General features: G+C 40.9%; 1 protein-coding gene across 1 annotated transcript in view; it reads left to right on the forward strand.

The window, feature by feature from the left end:
- Positions 1 to 16302, forward strand: part of LOC115372859 (neurotrypsin) — a 30886-nt gene extending 14584 nt beyond the window's left edge. The window contains exons 5-13 of the mRNA XM_030071020.1: positions 41 to 188; positions 1873 to 2051; positions 3646 to 3787; positions 6668 to 6882; positions 7972 to 8113; positions 9192 to 9470; positions 10431 to 10553; positions 11969 to 12249; positions 13573 to 16302. Of these exons, the coding sequence (XP_029926880.1) occupies positions 41 to 188; positions 1873 to 2051; positions 3646 to 3787; positions 6668 to 6882; positions 7972 to 8113; positions 9192 to 9470; positions 10431 to 10553; positions 11969 to 12249; positions 13573 to 13895 (1832 nt within the window). The 3' untranslated portion in view covers positions 13896 to 16302. The remainder of the gene's footprint in view (positions 1 to 40; positions 189 to 1872; positions 2052 to 3645; positions 3788 to 6667; positions 6883 to 7971; positions 8114 to 9191; positions 9471 to 10430; positions 10554 to 11968; positions 12250 to 13572) is intronic.
- Positions 16303 to 22003: the final 5701 nt, after the last annotated feature.

Genomic DNA, 22003 nt, shown 5'->3' on the forward strand with positions numbered 1-22003 from the left:
ACACCAAAACAAAAAAGTTTTCTGTCTTTGTCTTTTCCAGGGAGCGGCGCCCCCTTAAGGCTAGTCGGTGGCCAGGAGGACTTTGAGGGCCGTGTCGAAGTGTATCATAATGGCAAATGGGGGACCATTTGTGACGACCAGTGGGACGATATTGATGCAGAGGTGGTCTGCCGACAGCTGGGCCTGGGGTAAGAAACATGGTACTTGATGTCTCTGCTTTGATTCTGCTGTGCAGAGATGTGGAGATATTCTGTGCAAGTTAGAAAGAAGAGCTATGTAATTTCACCTATGGCCCTTTATTCTGATTTCCATCTAAAACCTTCTCTGCTTGTTTGCAGCAATAAAAAAGAACTTACATGGACAGCAGATCGTCCTTTTGTCTTTGTCTTTCTAGCCTGGGGACATACTAGACACTACACACTAGATCACACACAGCCATTCAAAAATCTAATCAAATCTTAACACATCTTGAGTGCTCAAGACATTTTAATACATCAGTCAAACTATCTCAAGACTGTCTATAGACATAGCTTTAGATAGATAGATAGATAGATAGATAGATAACACATCTGAGTGTGGCCCTACACTTCATGCTCAATATCTTCATAATCCAAAAGTGTCTTTGGTGCAGCTGTGAGTGAGCACTCCATCTAGACAAAGCTGAGCACACCAAGCATCACCACATCTACCCCCACCACACATTAAGCTTGCTGACATCACCTTACAATATTTCTGGGTGATGAAGTCCTGAAAATCAAACCATTACCTCTCACTAATCTGGGCACACCGGCATGTGAAAAAAAAAAAAAAAAACTTTCTCTGCCCGTTCTGCCTTTTCCTTCTGATTCCCAGATTCCAACTGGAGAGGATCCCAGCTGGACTGGCCTGTATTTCCACTGCCTTGTGCACTCTGAGAGCACTGTACAAATCAATGCAGACAACACATGAATCTTTGATTAGCAGTAGTTTTAGAGAGGTAGAGAGAGAGATCACACATTATTCTGATGTCATCAGCTGTTAGTATGGTTGGATGCTGAGAGCATGCATACATAGCAACATTGTTTTGTACGACAGAGTGAACGTCCTCTGCTGTTGCCTATGAAAGATTTATCCCTCCACTTCAGCAACTATATTTGGAAACTATAACCATATCGCATTGAAACACAAATGAATATGTTTCAGTATTGTGTATATAAGTGCATGCAGGGTTCTTTCACCATGTACTATCTGTATATTTATACTGTATGTTGGTGTATTTATTGAAAATATATGCCACAAAAACACAAAAGTAGACACAAAAATACAGTGTATTATTAAATAAATTAATGTAGTGCATGAGATTACATATTCCCCTAAAAGAATGGTAATCCATCCTATGCGATTCATTTAGTAGCAGATTCTACCAAGTCAGTCTGCGTAATATCATTGTGTTAAAATATCTTTCATATTAATAAGACATGACCCATGTTTTTGTAGTGGGGAACAGAAGAGAAGTAGAAAAGTAATCTGAGGTAATGCAAAAGTATTGTGAGAGAATGCAAAATTTATTGTGAAAGAACTTATTGAGAGAAGACAAAATATTGTGAGGGAATGCAAAAGTTATTGTGAGGTGATGCAAACTGTGAGCCTTTGGAGGCTCCATAAGGAACTGCATGGGGACAGTGGACTAATGTTAATACTTCCTGCTTTATAGTGATATATTTAATAAGCTTTACAGTATGTAAAGCAAATTTACAGATTATCTTTTTGCTGAGAGCAAACAGGTCACAGCCCATACTTATGTCATTTAGAACACCACTTTAATGGCTTAAGAGAACCGTAGGCTAGCCTCCGTTTTGTCAGTATTTTGACTGTGTCTGTCCTGTCCATTAGGGGTGTAGCCAAAGCGTGGACATGGGCACACTTTGGCCAGGGCTCTGGTCCCATCTTCCTGGACGGGGTTCAGTGCACAGGCAATGAGCTCTCTCTAGAGGAATGCCCTCACAACAACTGGGAACAACACAACTGTGACCACATGGAAGATGCTGGGGTTTCCTGTAACCCATATACAGGTCTGAACCAGTGAAAGACACTTGTTCTAACTCACACACACCACTTCAAAAAATGACAAGCAAGTGGCGGCCCAGCTTAGTCTTATCAGATTGCAGGATTTCTGGGTATTGATTGCAATTTAGATTTACCAATATGCAAAACTGCCTCGAGCAGCTTTAGTAGAAATGTATCAATAAAAAATTGTAAAAAGAAAAAAAAAGAAAAAGAAATTTAAAAAAGAAAAAAGTGAAAGAAAAATTATAGCTTATTAAGTCAACTAGCTGGTTAAGTTTGTGATTAAGATGCACAGCAAGAGTAAGTGAATGCTGTTATTCCACATTCCTTTTTTGGAAAGTGCCCCTGGTGTAAGTGGGATAATTCACTCCAACGGTTTGTAATGCACTATGTGGAGGCAACCACTTTGCGTCACGTGGCTCATTATGCATTAAAACCCTTTAATACACACCTCATCATGGATTATACCAGAGATAGTCTATACAAGGCATACAAGAATGTCTGAGGCCACTTCCAGGGGGCAACGTAGAGCACTAAAACTGGCCTGAGCACAGTCAAATGAATCAATGGGACTTCTCCACAAAATCAGCTGTCTAAATGACAGTTTTTTCACTGTGCATTGGTGAAAATGACCAGACGCTGGTTAAGATGATACACATTGCTTTGTATGCAACCAGTCAACACCAAGTGGAAGTCTTCTTGACATAATTTTACAACTATCTCATTTCATGTTAGTGTATACATCTTCATTACTAATATTGAGCCTTGTAACAATGACAGTAAGCGCCCAATTACTGGAAAATATTTGGAATCAAATGTACACATCATTTTACTGCATGTAGCTTCATTGACTGCCACATATTCTACTCTGTTTAGCGTGCTCACAGCTGCCCCTGATAGCCAACAGACAGTATTGGAGTCCTTTTTCCTTGCTGTCTTGTACCCTATTGGCTACAATGTTGTTTCATAATGTACAACGATGTTTTAGTCACTGGGAGGAATTTGGGTTTTTTTTTCGATGTCAGAAGAGGCTTCCGTTTTCATTTCTTTTATTACATGTCAAATATTTCTCCACACAATACACAAACATTGAAAGTTTTTGTGACTTTTGCTCCCCACAGTACCAGTACCTGTACCTTCATACCTTCATAACCTCCATTGCCTTCATAAAACCAATCAGACTGCAAACAGCAACTGCTCAGACTACAACGGAAACAGAACTGGAAACCAGAGCACTTCCAGTGCCAAAATCTTGTCCCTCACCTACAGACTCTATTTATAAAGAGTCTATTTATAAAGACTAAATCTGCAGCTCAGGAACTTTGCATAAAAAATGTGAAAATGTACAAGGCACACTTTACAGAGTTTGATGAAATGTACAAGATCTGCAGATTTGGGTACACACTTTCATAGCACATTACACTCCAGATAATAGCTCATATCTCAATTAGTGTTATTCTGGATAAGCTGGTCATATGCATCCTCATACCTCATACGGAGGTTGAACAGACTACAAAAAACAGCAGTATAGAGGAGAGATGTAATGTGCACCCCTGAGTATCTGGTTTACAAGCAGAGCTTCCCTGTCTGTGGTTGTAGATGGTGCAGTTCGGCTGGTGGGAGCGGACAGCCCCTGGGAGGGGCGTCTGGAGGTTTACCACCAGGGAGACTGGGGCACTGTGTGTGATGACAACTGGACTGAGCTCAATGCCCAGGTGGTGTGTAGACAGCTGGGCTTCAGGTCAGTACATCACTACACCTTATTTATGGCACATCTCTGTACCTCATGAGCTGAGGCGTATCCTGGGATTTTGTATAAATTTCAGTTTTGGATGGGCAACCATGTGCCATCATGTTCCAAGAAGCTGCAGATTTTTATTCCAGTCAAACATTGCAGGTGATGGTTAAAAAATGTCCAGATAGCAAAATGTGATTGAAACAATGTTGAAATGTGGTCAGGCAGAAATATTGAATCCATGTTGAAACCCGACATTGAAATTATACAGGAAGTGTCCCCTGGGTTTTACATTGAATTGATGTTGGATTTTTAACCACAGCTGACACTGAATCAGTGTTGTTTCAACCATCATCAAAATGGGAATCTACATTAAAAATTTAGTTGATTATTTGTTGAAACAATGTTACTGAATCAATATGGATTCAACCATCATCTGATAGGTAATCTACATGTATATTTTTGCTGATCAAAATGTAAATGGTAAATGGACTGCATTTCTATAGTGCTTTTCTGGTCTACTGACCACTCAAAGTGCTCTACAACATTTGCCTCACATTCACCCACTCACACAATGATGGCAGAGGCTGCCATGCAAGGTGCCTAACTGTCCATCAGGAGCAGTGCGGTTCAGTATCTTGCTCCAAGACACTTCGACACACTCTGGAGGAGCCAGGGATCAAACCGGGAACTCTCCGGTAACCAGACGACCGCTCTACCTCCTGAACCATGCCTCACCCAGAGCCTTCCATATCACCCAGAGCCAGCCCGCCGTTTGTTTGTGGGTGGTAACCAGAAGACAGATTGACCGTGGCCCCAAGTAGAGAGCAAAACTCCTTCCAGAATCTGGAAATGAATTGGGGCCCCCGGTCCGACACCAAATCCTTAGAAAAACCATGTGAACGAACCACACGGGATAGCATAACCTCAGCTGTTTCCTTGGCTGACAGCAGTTTAGACAGAGGAATAAAATGTGCAATTTTAGAAAACCTGTCGACCACTGTGAGGATGGTGGAGTTCCCTTCTGAGAGGGGCAGTCCAGTAATGAAGTCCAATGAGATGTCAGACCAGGGGCGCTGAGGAACAGGGAGAGGATGCAGAAGACCAGCTGGGCGGCTTCGTTTCATCTTATAGCGGGCACACACAGGACAAGCAGCTATATATTCCCCCACCTCCCGTGCCATGGAAGGCCACCAGAAGCGTTGTTTAGTAACAAAAGTAGTCTGTCTAACTCCAGGGTTGCAGGCAAAAAGACCCATGTGGGCCCAGTGAATCACCTGAGAACAGAGAGGGCGAGGAACAAACAGGCGGTCTGGGGGACAACCAGCTGGCATGGGTGTGTCACCATTGGCTTCCCTGACGGTGGTCTCAATCCCCCATGTGATGGCCCCAACAACACAGGGTGAAGGGAAGATGTTAGTGGGTGAGCTGTAAGAAGAGTCAGAAGCAAACTGGCGAGAGAGGCTATCAGGTTTCACATTCTTTGAACCAAGGCAATATGACAATGTGAAATTAAATCTAGTAAAGAAAAGAGCCCACTTTGCATTGAGTTGTTTTGCCGTTCGAATATATTCCAAATTCTTGTGGTCAGTCCACACCAAGAATGGATGCTCAGCCCCCTCTAACCAATGCCACCACTCCTCCAATGCTACTTTCACAGCCAGCAGTTCCCTGTCCCCAACATCATAATTCCTTTCAGCCGGGGAGAATGTGGGACAGGAAGGCACAGGGATGCGGCTTGTTGTCAATCGGAGAGCGTTGTGAAAGAACTGCCCCAATACCAACATCTGAGGCATCAACTTCCACCACAAACTGGAGATGAGGATCTGGAAGAGTGAGGATTGGTGCGGAGGTGAAACTCTCTCTCAGCTTCCTGAAGGACAGATCTGCTTGAGGGGACCACTGAAACTTAATCTGTGGAGAGGTTAAGGCATGCAAAGGGGCGGCAATGGAGCTGAAGTTCCTAATGAACATAATATAGAATAGAAATTGGCAAAACCAAGGAAGCGCTGCAACTGTTTTCTGCTCTCAGGTTTTGGCCAAAGTGGTACACATAGCAAGATTCAATAGAATAAATCCAATCAGCTTTCCTTGTTTCCAGAGCTCTCTACAGTGAAGTTGGTTTGTCTGTCCCATCAATAGGTGAATTTTCTGTTTGGGGGAGATCCTGTTGCTTCCTTTGGCATCGATCTAAAAATCACCAAAAAGAAAGCAATAGTACTTCACGTATCAAAATGGGAATTTCCATTTCTTTGAACAAAGCTTCCATTCCTTTTACATTTATGCTTTCTTCTAATGACTTCCTCACGATACCTTCTAAAGTGACAGTTAACCCTAAAACTTGACCCTAAGACTGCAGGTGTCATAGATACTTTTTAACCACCAAGGTCCATGTAATAAAAGCATGGAATCCACAGAGTTGGAATTTCTGGAATGCAAGGAGGTGTTTTTGGGTGAACAGGCATTGTGTACTCTCTAGCAGAACATGGCAGAAGCAGTAGCCTGCCACTGTTTTTAGCTGACCTTATGTTGACCTGTTGACATTAGTCTTCTTCAATCGAAAAGGCATTTCCAGTGTCGATCAACTAATTTTGGGAGTCAGTGTTTATGGAAACCAGATGTGTTTATCACTTTTAAGTGTCCTCTATAAACATTTCCATTGTCCTTTGGTGTAATTGCAGCACCTTTTGTTAATTTTTTTGATGTTTTCTTATATTGTTTGCATTTTGTCTAATTGCATGTGTTTTCTTAAGCTGCAGTGTGTCAAGGTCTCAGGGCCACCGTACCATAAGGTTATCACATACTTTCAAAAAAGTGTATGAATAAACCAGCAAAGAGACAACTAGCTGCACAGATGAAATGCTCCATGGTTATGTCTTCCTCTAGGGGCCGAGCGGAAGTGGCCCCAGACGGGGTATATGGAGAGGGACTGGGGTTGATCCTGCTGGACGAGGTGCAGTGTCAGGGGACAGAGAGCAGCCTGCTGGCCTGCGGCCATGCTGAATGGGGACGCCACGACTGCTCCCACAGTGAAGACGTGGGGGTTCGCTGTGAGAGAGGAGACAACACCAATGAGAGACCAGACCTGCCGGTTCCCACTGGTATGGACTGGAGGGAAGAGAAGACTTTGTTGTAATATCCATTATGCTATTATGTTGCCCACAATGGTGTATTAGGGCTACTGTAGGGGGAAAAAAATGGACCTGGGGGGGGTAATAAAAAAAAAAAAACGAGAACGAGAATTTCCGAGATTAAAGCCATAAATTTATGAGTAAAAATCTCACAAATTTATGAGGAAAAAAAGATAATAAAATCATTATTAGATCAAAATCATTTATCAGAAAAGAAAAGAAAATATTTTTTCTTACCTTTTTTTTTGGCCAAGGAAGCATGGCTAAACTTTGCAAGGTTGGATCAACGACACACTGAGTCAGTCGAGATGGTGATGAGAATATTGTGATTTATTGAAAAATGTTTTTCTGAGTTTTTTCTTGACTTTATAATCTCAGCATTCTCTTTTTTTTTTCCTCATAAATTTGTGAGATTTTTTTAAAAATCAATTTACTTTATTTATTTTAATAAATACTTCATGTATTTGAAAGTTCATCATAAATCCTCACATCTGGGTTTAGGATGTTTGGTACTGAGCCAGAGAAGGGACAGATCACTGGTTTTAAAGTGTTCTTGGATAACTGTAAAGCTACATACTATTTCCAATACACATCTATATCAACAAATTTGAATGAGTCTTGAATGGGAGTTTCCTATGGCTTTGAAATAGTAACAGATTGATGAGACTGCCAATGTGCCCCAGAAACCCTGTAAACCTTTTTGGGAGTTGAGACCGTTTTTTCATTGATAGGCATGCATTTTATGATATACTCTAGCACATTTTAAAATTAGTTTTTGGTCCCAGTGTCATGAAATATTTCCTACCCATGGGACCAATGACAGCTGTCGCTTACATTGAAATTGCACAATTATTGTTAATAATTCAACATGTGCTGGCTTGCTGTTGATTGGCTGCGAACTCTGGGTCCAGTCCTCTTTACATTTTCAGGCAAAGTGTTTGCTGATGTCTCCTGCCTGAAGTCCATAAGAAATGTGTTGACCCTCTTTAACTGTCCCATTACATGCCAGAGGACTGAGTCCAGGACTTTTGGTGATCTGTTGTTGATGTTTGTTTGCAGGCCCCCTTGTGCGGCTGGTTGCTGGAGAAAGCAGGAAGGAAGGCAGAGTGGAGGTCTTTATCAACGACCAATGGGGAAGTGTGTGTGATGATGGCTGGAATGATGTGAATGCAGCCGTGGTGTGTAGACAGCTGGGATTCATGTTAGTATGGATTACAGCTTTTCTCTTTCTCACTGGCTATGTTTCCATGCATGGAGAACTGTTCTTACCCTAGTTACTCAGTAACCTGGTTATGGCGGTCAATGCTTAAAACACCATAGGTGGGTTAGAGTAACCTGGTTAAGCTCACACTTAAGCTCATACTTATTACATACTTATTACATACAAAATCAGAATATAAAAACTCAAAATCACATTAAAGATGTGGAGTAAGGTAAGTCAATGTATAAGTGGAGCAACAATCAAAATCATAAAGGAGAAACGTCAAATGCTCCAAGGTCCTCTGTCACAGTGGCTATGATTAAATTTTGCACTCTACTGAGTTCTTTCTAGTTTACATGTTTTTGGTTGATCAAATGTTTTATTGAAGCAAGTCAGTACAGCTGAAAACATGAAATATAGCAACCTTTTATTTGTTATTTCTTTAGTAATGAGTAAATTTAACACATTTTCATTCACAATTGGCCCTAAAGATAATTGAGAGTAAGTCCTATGAAACATTTCCAACATTATAATCAACATGAGAACACACTTTAGGTCTAATTAAGCCTCAAGCTGTTTTGTTTTCTCATCTCTACAGGACTACCAAGCTCTTTTGTTCAGCCTCAGCAGAAGCTTCTTTTAATCAAGGTGTACCCTTTTGGGCCTAAAAATCAGTCTTCATCAGTCATATGGATGGATGTATTTCTGCGTGTTATTGTACCATCCATGTGGGTTGAAGTCGGTCTTCATGTTGGGAAGGCACACAATGCAAAATAAAAACAATCAATAATTTCCCTCAAATGCATTCTACTGTAACTAAAGTAACGAGCCTGTTTTGAAAGTGTAAGGAGAAGAAAGTATAGATATTTGTGCTAAAACATGTGGTAAAAGTAAAAAGTTATCCAAAAAAATAAATGCTCAAAATACAGATACCTGAAAAATCTACTTAAGTACAGTAACAAAAGGTTTGTACTTTGTTGCTTCCCACCTGTGCAAATAGGGAACATAAGAATTGCTAGAAAAAATAATGTATGGAAATTATTCTGTGTAAGCTCTCTTCTGTCCTCTGCTCTCTTAGCGGTGTGGCTAAGGCTCGCTCAATGGCCTACTTTGGCGAGGGCCAGGGCGCAATCCATTTGGACAATGTCCGTTGCTCAGGGATCGAGTCATCCCTAGGCGAATGTCCGGCTGAGGGTCAGGGTGCCCACAACTGTCGCCATAGTGAGGATGCAGGTGTGATCTGTGACTACACCCCAGAACCCGTCGGAGATGGTGCCATAGCAACACAGACCTGTGGCCTGAGACCCAACGGCCAGCGCCGCCGTCGCAGGATCATAGGTGGAGATAAGTCACTGAGGTTGGCACACACTGCACTCCGGTTCCACTGAATGTTGTATATTTGCACACCCTCACACACACACCACACTGTTTTTAGTGTTATATCCATTATATAGATTAACACATACCAAATAAGATGAGTTTGAGTTGTGTTTGTTCCATCTCTTCAGGAGGGACAAGTTCCTTGGGATAGTATTGCGAAAAAGAAAAAATAGTATTATGAACTCCTCAACAGCACACTGCTGGAATGAGTAGCCAGCGACCCAGAGAGACCTCTGTCACAATGGTTCCACTCCAACCCGGTGCAAACATGGGCTGGTTTGCTAAATAGCATTTTGGTTCCAAAATAATAATAATAAAAAAAACAACTTTTTCAAGAGCCACAACTGTTTTGGGCAAAAAGAGATACAGTACCTGTATGAATTTTGCATGTTCTTCTGGGTTTCTTCATGCCAGTCAGGTAATCTGGAGACTCTAAATGGCCCATAGGAGTGGCTGGGATGTCTGTCCACCAGTGCAAATCCATGCTTGACTGCTGACCTGTTCAGTTTGTCTCCCAGTGTGTCTCCCTCCCTGCACACTGGGACAGAATTCAGCCCCCAGCACCCTGAAAACAAATGGGGGTAGAGAGTATTAATTAATGAAAATATATTTATATATATGCACAAATGCAGACGCATGCTCATGCCATTATTTTCACAAATTAAACAAATTACATTCCATAGCCATAGCTACAACAGGCTGTTTGGAGGTAACAGCACCATTTCTCCCATCTTTGAATGAAATCCTAAAACCATTGAGACCCACCTCCATCAGAATAGCCTCCTTTGTCACTGTTATCATTTTTGTGTCGTATCTCTTATATGATTCCATATGATTAATTGAAGACTTACTGATTTTGTTTCCCTGTAAAACAAGCCAAAGCCAAGTGAAATACCGGAGGGGCAGAGTAAGCAGTGTTTTGCTGTATGTATTTCAGGGGGGACTGGCCTTGGCAGGTCTCTCTGTGGCTGAGGTCTCAGTCTAAAGGGAATCATCCTCTGTGTGGAGCCTCACTCATCAACTCCTGCTGGGTCCTCACTGCTGCCCACTGCTTCAAAAGGTAGGAGACAGCCTCCTCTACTGGTCACAATAGCATTACACTGGAATTTCCAGTTACTACATGAAGCCTCATTTATAGATGTTGTGCATGAGGCAACTGGATGTAAACATTCAGATTTAGAAAAACCCAAACCTGTTCTTTATCCTGTTATGTGTTGTATTAGACAAATCAGTAAGTATGAATTGGTGACACTCTCTCCAAAACTAAAAGGGCACATTAGGATACCAGGGTCAGCGGGGTCTCATCTTGGAAATTATGGATGTCTGTGGAATTATGTAGCTGCTGTTTGATCCCATATTGTCATTCAACAGTTGAACTAAACTTGCCTAGTGTTGCTGTTCAACATTTCTTCAAACTGCATGCAAACCCACTCCAAAGGCAGCTGTTAGTTTGCCTGACTCTAGGTGAACAGGAAAAACAGTAAAATTCCCCAGAACTACGTCTGAACTATGTCTTTAACCACATGACAAATATTTATGCTACTGTAAAGCATGGTCTTCTTTCAATTACCATGACTAAAAAGTCAGTTTTATAAATGAGGCCCATGACCCTTTATTTTCATTGTAAGTCATCATAGCTGACAAGGCTGAGCAAAAGTGTTGAACCCAAATGCACGACTCAAGGCGAGAGTTCCACTAAACAGTCTTTTAATGGTGAAAACTAACAACAGGACAAAGGGAAACACGGACTTTAAATACACACACAAGGTAATGGGAAACAGGTGGAAACAATCAGGGCAGGACAGACAATCAGACCAGGGGAAACACATGAAGGGAAGGGCAAGTGACCTGAAATGAGAGGAGAGTTCAAATAAAATTTCAAAATAAAGGTGGAAGTCACCAGACAACACACAACAAAACTCAACATAATTTCTTAGACATGACAGTAGCCCTCTTCAGACATTGTATTCCAGAAACACTTGCAAGAGTAGCCTATCATAAGCATGAGCTGTAGTTAGTCTGTTCTGAGGTTTCTGATATAGATTCCCCTGTACCATGATGACTATGAGGCAAAAAATAATGTGTATTTACTCCAAGATATGTAATGTACTCTGTATTTTATGCTAATCTTTGTCAATTTAATAATATGCATCTTCTTATTTACAGAGTAGGAGGCGGCTTATCTTATTAAAGGCTGAGGGCTTTAACAAGAGCTTAGTGTCATTTGGGGAATGCATCTGTCCACTATTAGCAGAGGACAATACTCAACAACAAACAAAACTGTCCACTACCTTCATGTATGGAGGAGTATAAAAACTGATAAATTACACTGGGGTTTCAGTGTCATTTGTATGCATTTATGAGGATGTACTGTCAGCCAGTTATGATTCAAGATAGAAACTATTTCTTCAAACCATGTTTTTGTCTGTCTTTCACTTACGTGTCATTCCTTCCATCTCCTCCTTGCTCCCCTAGGTTTGGCAGGGATCCAACGCGCTACGTGTTGCGGCTAGGTGACTACCATACTGAGGAGCAGGATGACTTTGAACGCAGCCTGTCACCTAAACAAATCATCATCCACAGGAAGTACCACAGTCAGGGCTGGGAGTACGACATTGCCCTCCTACGCCTCAAGGGGACAGAGGGCAACTGTGTGGCATTCAACCCTCACACCAGTGCAATCTGTTTGCCAGTGCCAGGCAATAAGTGGGGCAAGAGGCCTGCTGCCTGTGTCATCACTGGCTGGGGCATCACAGGTACCAGTCCGGCCTTCAAATGTTTGGTATGGTCCTCAAAAAAGAGCGCCCTGTCCCCTTATGACCAATCAGCATGAAAAGTTACCTAACCCTAATCCTAACCCTAACCCATTCATAACTTTTTGAGATATCCAGCTAACAAACAGAGAAACAAACATAACCCTTATCCAGCTCCATTGGCATAGGTAAAAATAGTCTCAGAGAGAGACTGCTAAATTCTGTTTGGCAACTCACCCCTCTCAGCAAGAACTACACCAGCATAGATGGCAGTGCTGGACTTAGAATGTATGTTGTCCCTCTTAAATTAGGCAGGTTAATGTAGCATTTAGACCTATTTTGCATTATTTGGATCTACTTTTGAACAATCTATGAGCCCCCACTTATTTCAATAAAACTTTAAAATAGATTTTCAGCGCTCACTACTACCTTCCCATATATCTCAATACCTCTTTTAAATCCAGTACTTAATTCAATACTTGCATTTTTATTGCTTTATACTTATACTTCATACTATATGCTTTATACATACACTACTCACAAAAAGTTAGGGATATTCGGCTTTCGGGTGAAATTTCAGGATGAACCTAAAATGCATTCTAACCTTTACAGGTGAACTTAATGTGACCTTCTGTAAACTTTTGAATGCACATGTCCAACTGTTCAATGTTTCAGTACTTTTTGCACAAGTTGCTGTTCTCTAACAAGGAGTTTAACGGCAAAATTCACATCAGGTGTTTGATGCTCCAGCTCATCGAGGTCGTATCATTAGGGAACGGCTGCTGGAGACTGGGGTACCTCAAATGGAGTGGCCTGCACTTTCTCCAGACCTGAATCCCATAGAAAACCTATGGGATCAGCTGAGTCGCCGTGTAGAGGCTCGGAGCTCTGTACCCCAGAACCTCAATGTCCTGAGGGCCGCCCTTCAAGAAGAGTGGGATGCCATGCCTCAGCAGACAATAAGTCAACTTGTGAACAGCATGAGACGTCGTTGTCAAGCTGTAATTGATGCTCAAGGGCACATGACAAGTTATTGACACTGACATTTTTTGTTGTGGTATACCCACCACTGTTGTTGGCTTTTGTTTCAAGAAATTGTTTGAGATGAGGAAATCACCAGTGTATGCTTCTACTTAAATGCCCTACTTTCATGATATAATATCACTGTAGCGTGAACATTTTACATTTTCCATACATTTCACCCAAAAGCCAAATATCCCTAAATTTTGTGAGTAGTGTATATATATTTATATATATTTTGCATTTCTGTCATGTTAATGCCTTGCTATTGTCTGTTTTTGTGTCTGATTCCTGCATTGCTGTCAGACTCTGAGTACTCCCGGACCCTGCTGCAGGCTTGGGTTCCCCTGCTGCCATCTTGGAAGTGTAAAAAGCGCTACGGTGAACGCTTCACTAGCCGCATGCTGTGTGCCGGCAGCCTGTCAGAGCGTCGCCGCGTGGACAGTTGCCAGGGCGACAGTGGGGGCCCTCTGGTGTGCCAGGAGGAGGGGGGCCGCTGGGTGCTGACAGGGATCATTTCTTGGGGTCACGGCTGCGGTGACCCATCCTTCCCTGGGGTGTACACGCGGGTTAGCAGATTCCTGCGATGGATTGACCAGGTCATCAGCAAACCTTACAAGAACTTATGATGCTACTGCGGGGTAAACAGTGATACAAAGTGACTTGTGGGGGTGGGGGCATATGGATAAAGAGGAATCCGGCAAGGCATTGGTTACACATGCTTGCTCTTGGACTCTTAAAGTGAGTGCTTTTGTCATCCATTTCTTGGCCCTCCTCACTTGAAGAAGCTTGTAAATGGCGTTGTATATTGTGTAAGAGGTGAACAGAGCGTTGTGTGAGTGCATGTAATGCACCAATGTTCCAAACATGAGCTGAAGTGATATGTCACTCATTTTGAAAAATGTTTTGTTGTAATTGAGGACCAGCACAGAGAGCTCAGACCTCACAAGAAAACAGTTCTACCATTGATTATTTCATTTCATTTTTTAAACAGTCAACATTTTCTGTTAAATATTTCTGGCTGTAAAAATTTGAAACTTTGTATATGTAACAATTTGAGTCGATAAAGGAGTTTATTTTTAAGAATGCTAGCCGAGGGGAAGTCCACCTCAGTGGCAGGAGGCTAACAGTTAGCATTTGGAACATCAAGCCAGTATCCAGCACTCAGTAACAAGGAGAGAAAGATAGCACCTCTAAGGTCTTACATAACAACGAGGGGGGAAGTGAAATACTGTCACATTTTCAAAATGGGTGAACTATCCCTTTAAAAAGACTGCAAAATGTAAATGACCTTGCACTAAAATGCTTTCCATACAATCACACTTGGTCATCTGTAAATTATAGCTTCATTTAAGAGGCCAAAGAATGTCATTAGGGGGAAAACTCATATAATGCATTGAAGAATGATATAGGATATAGGATATAGGACACTGGATATACTGTTGCACCTGTACAAACAGATTTACTTAGCTTTACTTGTGATAATGTTTCATCACCATTCCAAGTGGACCCTGACAGGTTTGTCTCCCAATTAGCACCATAGTCCAACTGTTACTCATGCAAAGATGATTTGGAATAAAACTGACTAAGATGTATGATGGGTGATTGGCAAGTTTGTGGCCTAAGTTAGGAGTTGTTTTTTTTTTTGTTTGTTTGTTTTGTTTTGTTTTTCAACATCGTCCCTTCTTACATCAGCTCACATAATCCTGTGGTGCTGTCTTGGGCCCCCAGCAGGTGATCCACAGCATCAGTGACATCATCATCTGAGGCAAAACACATTTGTAGGAGATACCGAGCTCGGTGGCAGTGTCACGCTCGCTGACTCGTCGATCTTCCATGATGATGTCATCAGTCTTGCCAGTGGTCTCCTCTGTGGTGACCCTCCATCCTGTATGGGGTCATCTTCCAGGTTCTCCCTTGCGTATTTGAAGTCATCAGCAGCCCACTTCTTTACCATGCTGATTGAGGGTGTATCCTCTCCTAGTGTGTTCACTGTCTTCGTGGACTTCCTTGGGTGTTAAGCCCTTGAGACTGACTTTCAAAGTTTAATTATCCATAACAAAAAACAACTCAAGTGAATCACAACCTTTTGTGTAATCATTCACTCTGTAAGTTCAGTTGAACACAAACTCTGAGAAAATTGTGTAGCTCGTGTTCTTCTAACTTAGGCCTCAGACTTCCCACCGCTCATAATTATCACCCCTGATAATTAGTGAAAAGAAGAAACACAAGAGATGAAAAGATGTCAATAGCTGTATTCACATCAGCACTAAACATCTCATTTTAGCACTTCGCAGCACACATCTGATCTTCCTGTTGTCAAAATACTGGAATCTGATATGGCAAGATAGTGAGAGGTCCACTGACAGGCTTTGTATACATGACTGAAAGGGACTTTCAGGAAATGTCTGTATCTATCAGTTTGACTTGGACTTCTCCCAAGCTGTTCTTGTAGTTACTTTTTTTTTTTTTAGCAGCATTATAATTATGTAAGTATTGTTAAAAGTATGTGCTTGCAAGTGTGCTATCACTTTTCATACAAAACCCACAATTTATACTTGTATTTTCTGTTCTGTGCCTAAATGTTGCAGTCTTATTGCCTCAGGTCAATGCAATATTCATATAATTCTTATTTATTTGAAAGAAAAAACACATCCAATGAGTTACTGTAAGTGTTGGTTGTAATTATGTAGTTAGTGTTTATTATTACATGATCACATTCCACTATGAGTCTTGAAATTCAAACCAGACATGCTATGGGGATATTCAAAGTGATATGCCTCAGCTTTAGGACACTACTGTATACCACAAGACTCAAATAGTTTAGCTAGCAATGTTTTTTTTTTTTTTTCTTTATTTGAACCCCTTTAAGATTCCATCTGATAATACAAGACAGATTATCAGATGGAGTCTCGTGATCTCTGATTATCCTTAATTCCTCTAAGATTGCTCTATGAAATTTTCACCTGTTTGATAATAAGCCTAATAATGAGGCCTGTCTCTCTTTTGCCAATTTCATGTTAAAAGAGCTTGAACACTTGCAAAGAATAAATAAATGAAAATAAAAATCAAGAAAGAAAATAAATAAGTGCAGTCTTCATGGATGCAATATGTCTTTGGGATGCCAGGCATGAACTGTGTGACTCCAAAGTGGTACCGAATCTATGAGATGTACATAAAATATCATGTTTTATTTGTAAAAGTCACTGTACAGTGCAAGTATGGGAGAGAGCTCATTTGCTACTACACAACATTGTTGAAACCTTATTTTGTCATCAAATATACTTCCTGGATCCCTCTTTTCCCGTGGATATTCATTTGCACTTCATCATCCTGTAGTCATTTAAATCTCTGTGTCATAACTGATAAAGCAACTGCTTAAAGCAATAAGAACACTAGGCATACACGCCTCTTCTGACATGCTTTGCATACTTTACATCCAGTGTACACCAACACATATTTACGGTCATATGCTTTTATGAGAAGTATCATAAATTTCTGCATCACTGCATGATACCATGTGTGTCTCTGTGTATGCATGCATATACGTGGGTCTAAAAGCATACGCCTGCTTTCTTTAAAACAAAGACATCCCAAGTGCTGGCTCAACCTCTCATCACAGCTGAACATGGATGGAACAGAGCGCACATTGCTCTGTTTGCCGTGGTCCTTTGGCTGATACATTTTTCCCCCCTTTATTGGTGAAATAATGATATAGCAAACAGTGGCTGACATAGAACACACAGTGAGCTAAAATATAAAAATAGTTAAAATATAATATTGTTGTTATTACTTTATAATTATATTTATAGTACATACTCATCACACTGTAATGTCAATCGTCTGTGCTATAAATATAATTTATGGCTCAGGCAGTCACAACAAAGAAGGGAGACAACACCATGTTGACAGGCCAAATGATATTTTATTAAACCAGATTAAACCAAATTAGACCAAATTAAACGTTTTCCAGATGAGATGTGGACATCAGTAAAGTCAGTGGTGTGTGGTGTGCATGAGTGAGTATGTATGTGTGAGTGTGGGTGTTGTAAAAGTGCAAACATAACAAAAGGAAAGCTCAAACCAACATCACCAAACCAAAAGCACGGCGTGCCTGCAAAGGTGGCCAGGGGAGAAGAGAGAGAGCTGGCCTACTGCAGGAGCTTAAGTAACCTCAGCACACTGGGCCCAGGTGAGCAGAGTTACTAATCAATGAGCTGCTGATGTGGGTTCTATGAAGGACTTTATATTGTATTAATTGGGTTTTTGAATTCCATGTCACAGAGAATGTGTTATTACATATGTTTTGCCAATTGAAATCTGATGGGAGGTTATTTATGTCTTTGGTCCATTTGTCTGTAGGGATTGATGTTAATCTGTCATTGCATGCCAGGAGTTTGTATGTTTGGGATAACATTTTGGGGGGGTTTAAGTGATTGTAACTTTAAATAGATAGGTGGGTTGTGACTTAAAATATGTGAGGTTAATGATTTTCTTAATGACTTCTCTTACCTGAATGCACTAGAAGTAGCAAAGATTGGGTATGTTATATTCTTTTTGGATAAGGTTGAAGGTCATGAGCAGCCCACCATTGAGTAGCTGTCCCAGGCTGGGTACTCCTCTCTCAATCCAGGTTGGGAAAGCAAACAGTTTCTTATTGATTAAAAACATATGGGGGTATGAGACGATGGTGATAAGTTGTAATGGAGGATTTCATTTGCTTTCCACCAGGCAGTTAAAGTGATATTATTGTTTTTATGGCAGGTGTGAGTTTTTATGGATTTGTCTATAAATGGGAGATATTTGAGGTTCAGTTCTTGGGTTAAACTGTTTTCAATTTCTAGCTATGGTGGGTTGACGTCGTTTTTCCAGTGATGGATGTACAGTAATTGATGTGCAAGGAAATCAGAGAAGACATTTGGAGCTCCGAGTCTGCCGTATTGTTTAGTGTTTTGGAGAGTAGATAATTTAATTTTAGGATTTAGGATACTCGAATTATCTAGTGGAAGCTGCCAGAGGTTTGATGAATAGTGCAAATAATAGCGAGGATAATGGGCATGCTTGTTGAGAGCTTCTTTGTAATGGGAATGGCTTTGATAACCATTGGTTATGACAGAAGCAGTGGGTGAATTGTAAAGTATTTTAAAGGCCCCATGGCATGAAAAATGCAATTTTCGTTGTTTTTGCATGATAGGGAAGATCTCGGGGCCACATAAATACTGTCCCATGCATTAAACTTGTGATAAATGGAGACGTGCACACAGCCCGTTCTTTGAAACTCTCTCTGTAAAACGAGTGGATTACACTTCCGCCTCTTTATGATGTCATAAAGAGGCTATAAATTATTCAATAATTTCAATTTCAGAATTCCAAACCAACAGAGGCAAATTTATCCTTCAACAGTGTGCAACACAGCAGTTTGATCGGTTCCATTTAGAGTTCAGGAACATCTGATGTGTCACTGGTGTACAAATGTGTACAGTCCTTCTCCAGTTGAGTGAACAGAGTGAATTGAGTGTTAAAATCATGTATAAGCCGTATAAGATTGTGGAGTGGGTTGTGGTGGGATATCTGCCTCTCCCACGGGGCTAATTTCATTTGGAAAGCATGAATACGATCATGGTACTCTGTAACGAGTTCGTTGCACCCCTGCATGTTCACACTCAACACATTCAAGTGTTCTGTAATGTCCACTAAAAAGGCAAGATCCATAAGCCAATCTGGATCAGTGGCTTCCCCCTGCCACTGGCTTTCCTTTCTGCTCCATGAACTGTCCAATGTCCATGCAGAATTCAAAGAAGTGTTTGAGCACTGCTCCTGAGCTCAACCAGCGGACCTCATTGTGTTAGGGAAGGCCGTGTGTAATGTGTTCAGCTAAAACACCATCAAATTGCTGATGGGTAAGTCCTTTGGCTCTGATAAAGTTTGGATAACAACACTCATGGCCTTGTTCAGTTTCATGCTTTAGCTGCATAAAGTTTCTTGATGTAAAATGCAGCAAAAGCTCCAGAAGTTGTGCTCTGGGTTAAAAGCCTGAACTTTCTCTTTGAGTTTTACAACCACACCTGCCTTTTCCGACCACAGGTGGTGTGCCATTGGTTGACACACTGACTGTGAGACTCCGGTCCACCTCCAGTCAGATTTGATTCTCAGTGCATTATGGAATTCCACTGGAGTTGGGACAGGATTTTTTTAGACCTCAACCTCACAACTTAATATACTGTGCATTCAGAAAGTATTCAGGCCCCCTTCACTTTTTTCACTTTTCTGATGTTGCAGCCTGATGCTACAATCCTTTAAATTCATTTTTTCTCTCATTAATCTACACTCAGTACCCCATAATGACAAAGTGAAAACAGAATTGTAGAATTTTTTGTAAATTTATTAGAAAGAAAAGACTGAAATATCACACTGACATAAGTATTTAGACCCTTTACTCAGTACTTAGTTGAAGCATCTTTGGCATCAATTACAGCCTTCAGTCTTTTTGGGTATGACACAACAAGCTTTGCACACCTGGATTGGGGGGATTTTCTGCCATTCTTCTTTGCAAATCCTCTCAAGCTTGGTCAGCTTGAATGGGGACTGTCAGTGGACAGCCATGTTCAGGTCTCTCCAGAGATGTTGGATAGGGCTCAATCAATCAATCAAACTTTATTTATAGAGCACTTTTTATACATAAAATGTAGTACAAAGTGCCTTACATGTTAAAAGCACCCCCCGCCCCCCACCCCACGACTCTCTCTCTCACACACACACACACATACACACACACACATGCACACGCACAATGTTTGTGTGGCTGAGTACAGAGGAACCAAGTCAGGAAGCGCTGCCATCTGCGCTGGAGGCTGCCCACAGCCCAGGCCAGAATGCCACAGCTCAGGGGCCCACCAAACCACAGGTAGGCAGAGGACCCACAGCGCTGCAGCGGGGCACCACCACAGAGCCCCCACCCACCCCAGCCGGTGTGCCCCACGAGCCTATGTTTTAAAAATATCAACATTCTCTGCAGCCCTCAGGTCCTCCGGCAGGCTGTTCCACAATCGGGGGCCATAAAACTGGAAAAATGCCTATTAGATGTCTATTTAAAAGAATAGTGTGATCTACTGTATCGAAAGCAGTGCTTAGATCCGGTAGCACAAGGACTGAAAGCTTGTGTGTGTCTAAATTGCACCTTCTCTCAGAGCTTTGTTATATATTTTTAATTGCTCACGGTACATCTGGTGGTTAATTGTTAATTTGTTTTTCCTCTATTTTCTCTCTGCCCAGTCAGGGCTCTGGCTGGGCCACTCTAGGACATTCACAGAGTTGTCCCTAAGCCACTCCTGCGTTGTCTCGGCCGGAGCCTTCATCAGAGCATCAGCTTGCTCTGATGAAGGCTCCGGCCGAAACGTGTCAGCATTAAAAAAAGTTCTGCACCGCTTTTTCAGTCTATAATTCCCCTTTATTTATACCCAATAGTGTTGTATCATCATTTGATCATTTCTTCCCTGTGATAAGACCAATTGGATTTGTGAGTTATACTGCTGGAATGCCAGTCCCCTTTACAATAAGGATGAGGCAAAACAGCTAAACAGGTGGGAAGCACAATATTTTATTCATTTTCTCATTTTTCCATATGCTGTCAATTAAGTGCCAGTTAGGTACACCTGTGAGTACAATTTAAATTACCAACAGAAGAACACTGAAGGGAATTTTGATTGACTGAAAACACATTGAATGGGATTTTGCTCCCCTCAAAAAGGGGGGGAGGGGACATGTTTAGCCATGTTGGTCATACCAATTGATTGACAATCCTTACAACTTATTTCTCATTGAAAAGGGGACTAATCAGGCTTTCTAACGGTATAAAAGACAACACCAATTGGTATTGTTAAATGGGAGAAATGATCAACTGAAAAAAATATTGCAGGGGATTTTCTCAAAAAAAAAAAAAAAAAAAAAAAATTGGTCGCTTCCCACACAATTACCGGTGTCACTCATTCCAGAATGCAGGATCCTTACAAGTTGTATCTCATTGGAAAGAGGACAAATCAGGCTTTACAACGGTATAAGATACAGCACTATTGGGTATAAATAAAGGGGAGAAATTATAGACTGAAAAAGCGGTGCAGAACTTTTTTTTTGCCTAGTTTATATATATATATATATATATATATATATATATATATATATATACATAAATATATATACACACACACACACACACACACACACATAAAAATATATCCTGTTTTATCTTATTTTATTTTATTCTATTGTACTTACTTGGAAATGTCCTTTCTCACTTTGATGTTAATAACATTCTTTTGTGGTACTGCATCAAAACTAATTTCCCCCTATAGAGGATCAATAAAGGTACACCTTATCTCACATTCAAAACGCAAGTTAAAAAAGCTGTGAGCAGAATCAAACAAAGAAATACAAAAAATATGCAAAATGTACAAAAAACAGTGTATGAAATATACAAAAAATGTATAGGCCTTATCAGTGCAGGAATTCATATACACAGTATCATGTTTAGACCATGGAAAGTTAGAAACAGAAAGCCAGATAGAAAGAATTTCTATGGGTTATACGTAAACAGCACCATATAGACCTCATTTTCTACATTTTTGATATTTTGTATGAAAACAGTTCTTGTTTATAGTGAATTAACTATTTTGTATCTTCAGTTATGATGATGTCTTGACACCAATGAGTGGGTTTGATGAGTGTTGTTCACCCACTCTAC

This window comes from Myripristis murdjan, chromosome 15, assembly GCF_902150065.1.
Source record: "Myripristis murdjan chromosome 15, fMyrMur1.1, whole genome shotgun sequence".
Taxonomy (NCBI): domain Eukaryota; kingdom Metazoa; phylum Chordata; class Actinopteri; order Holocentriformes; family Holocentridae; genus Myripristis; species Myripristis murdjan.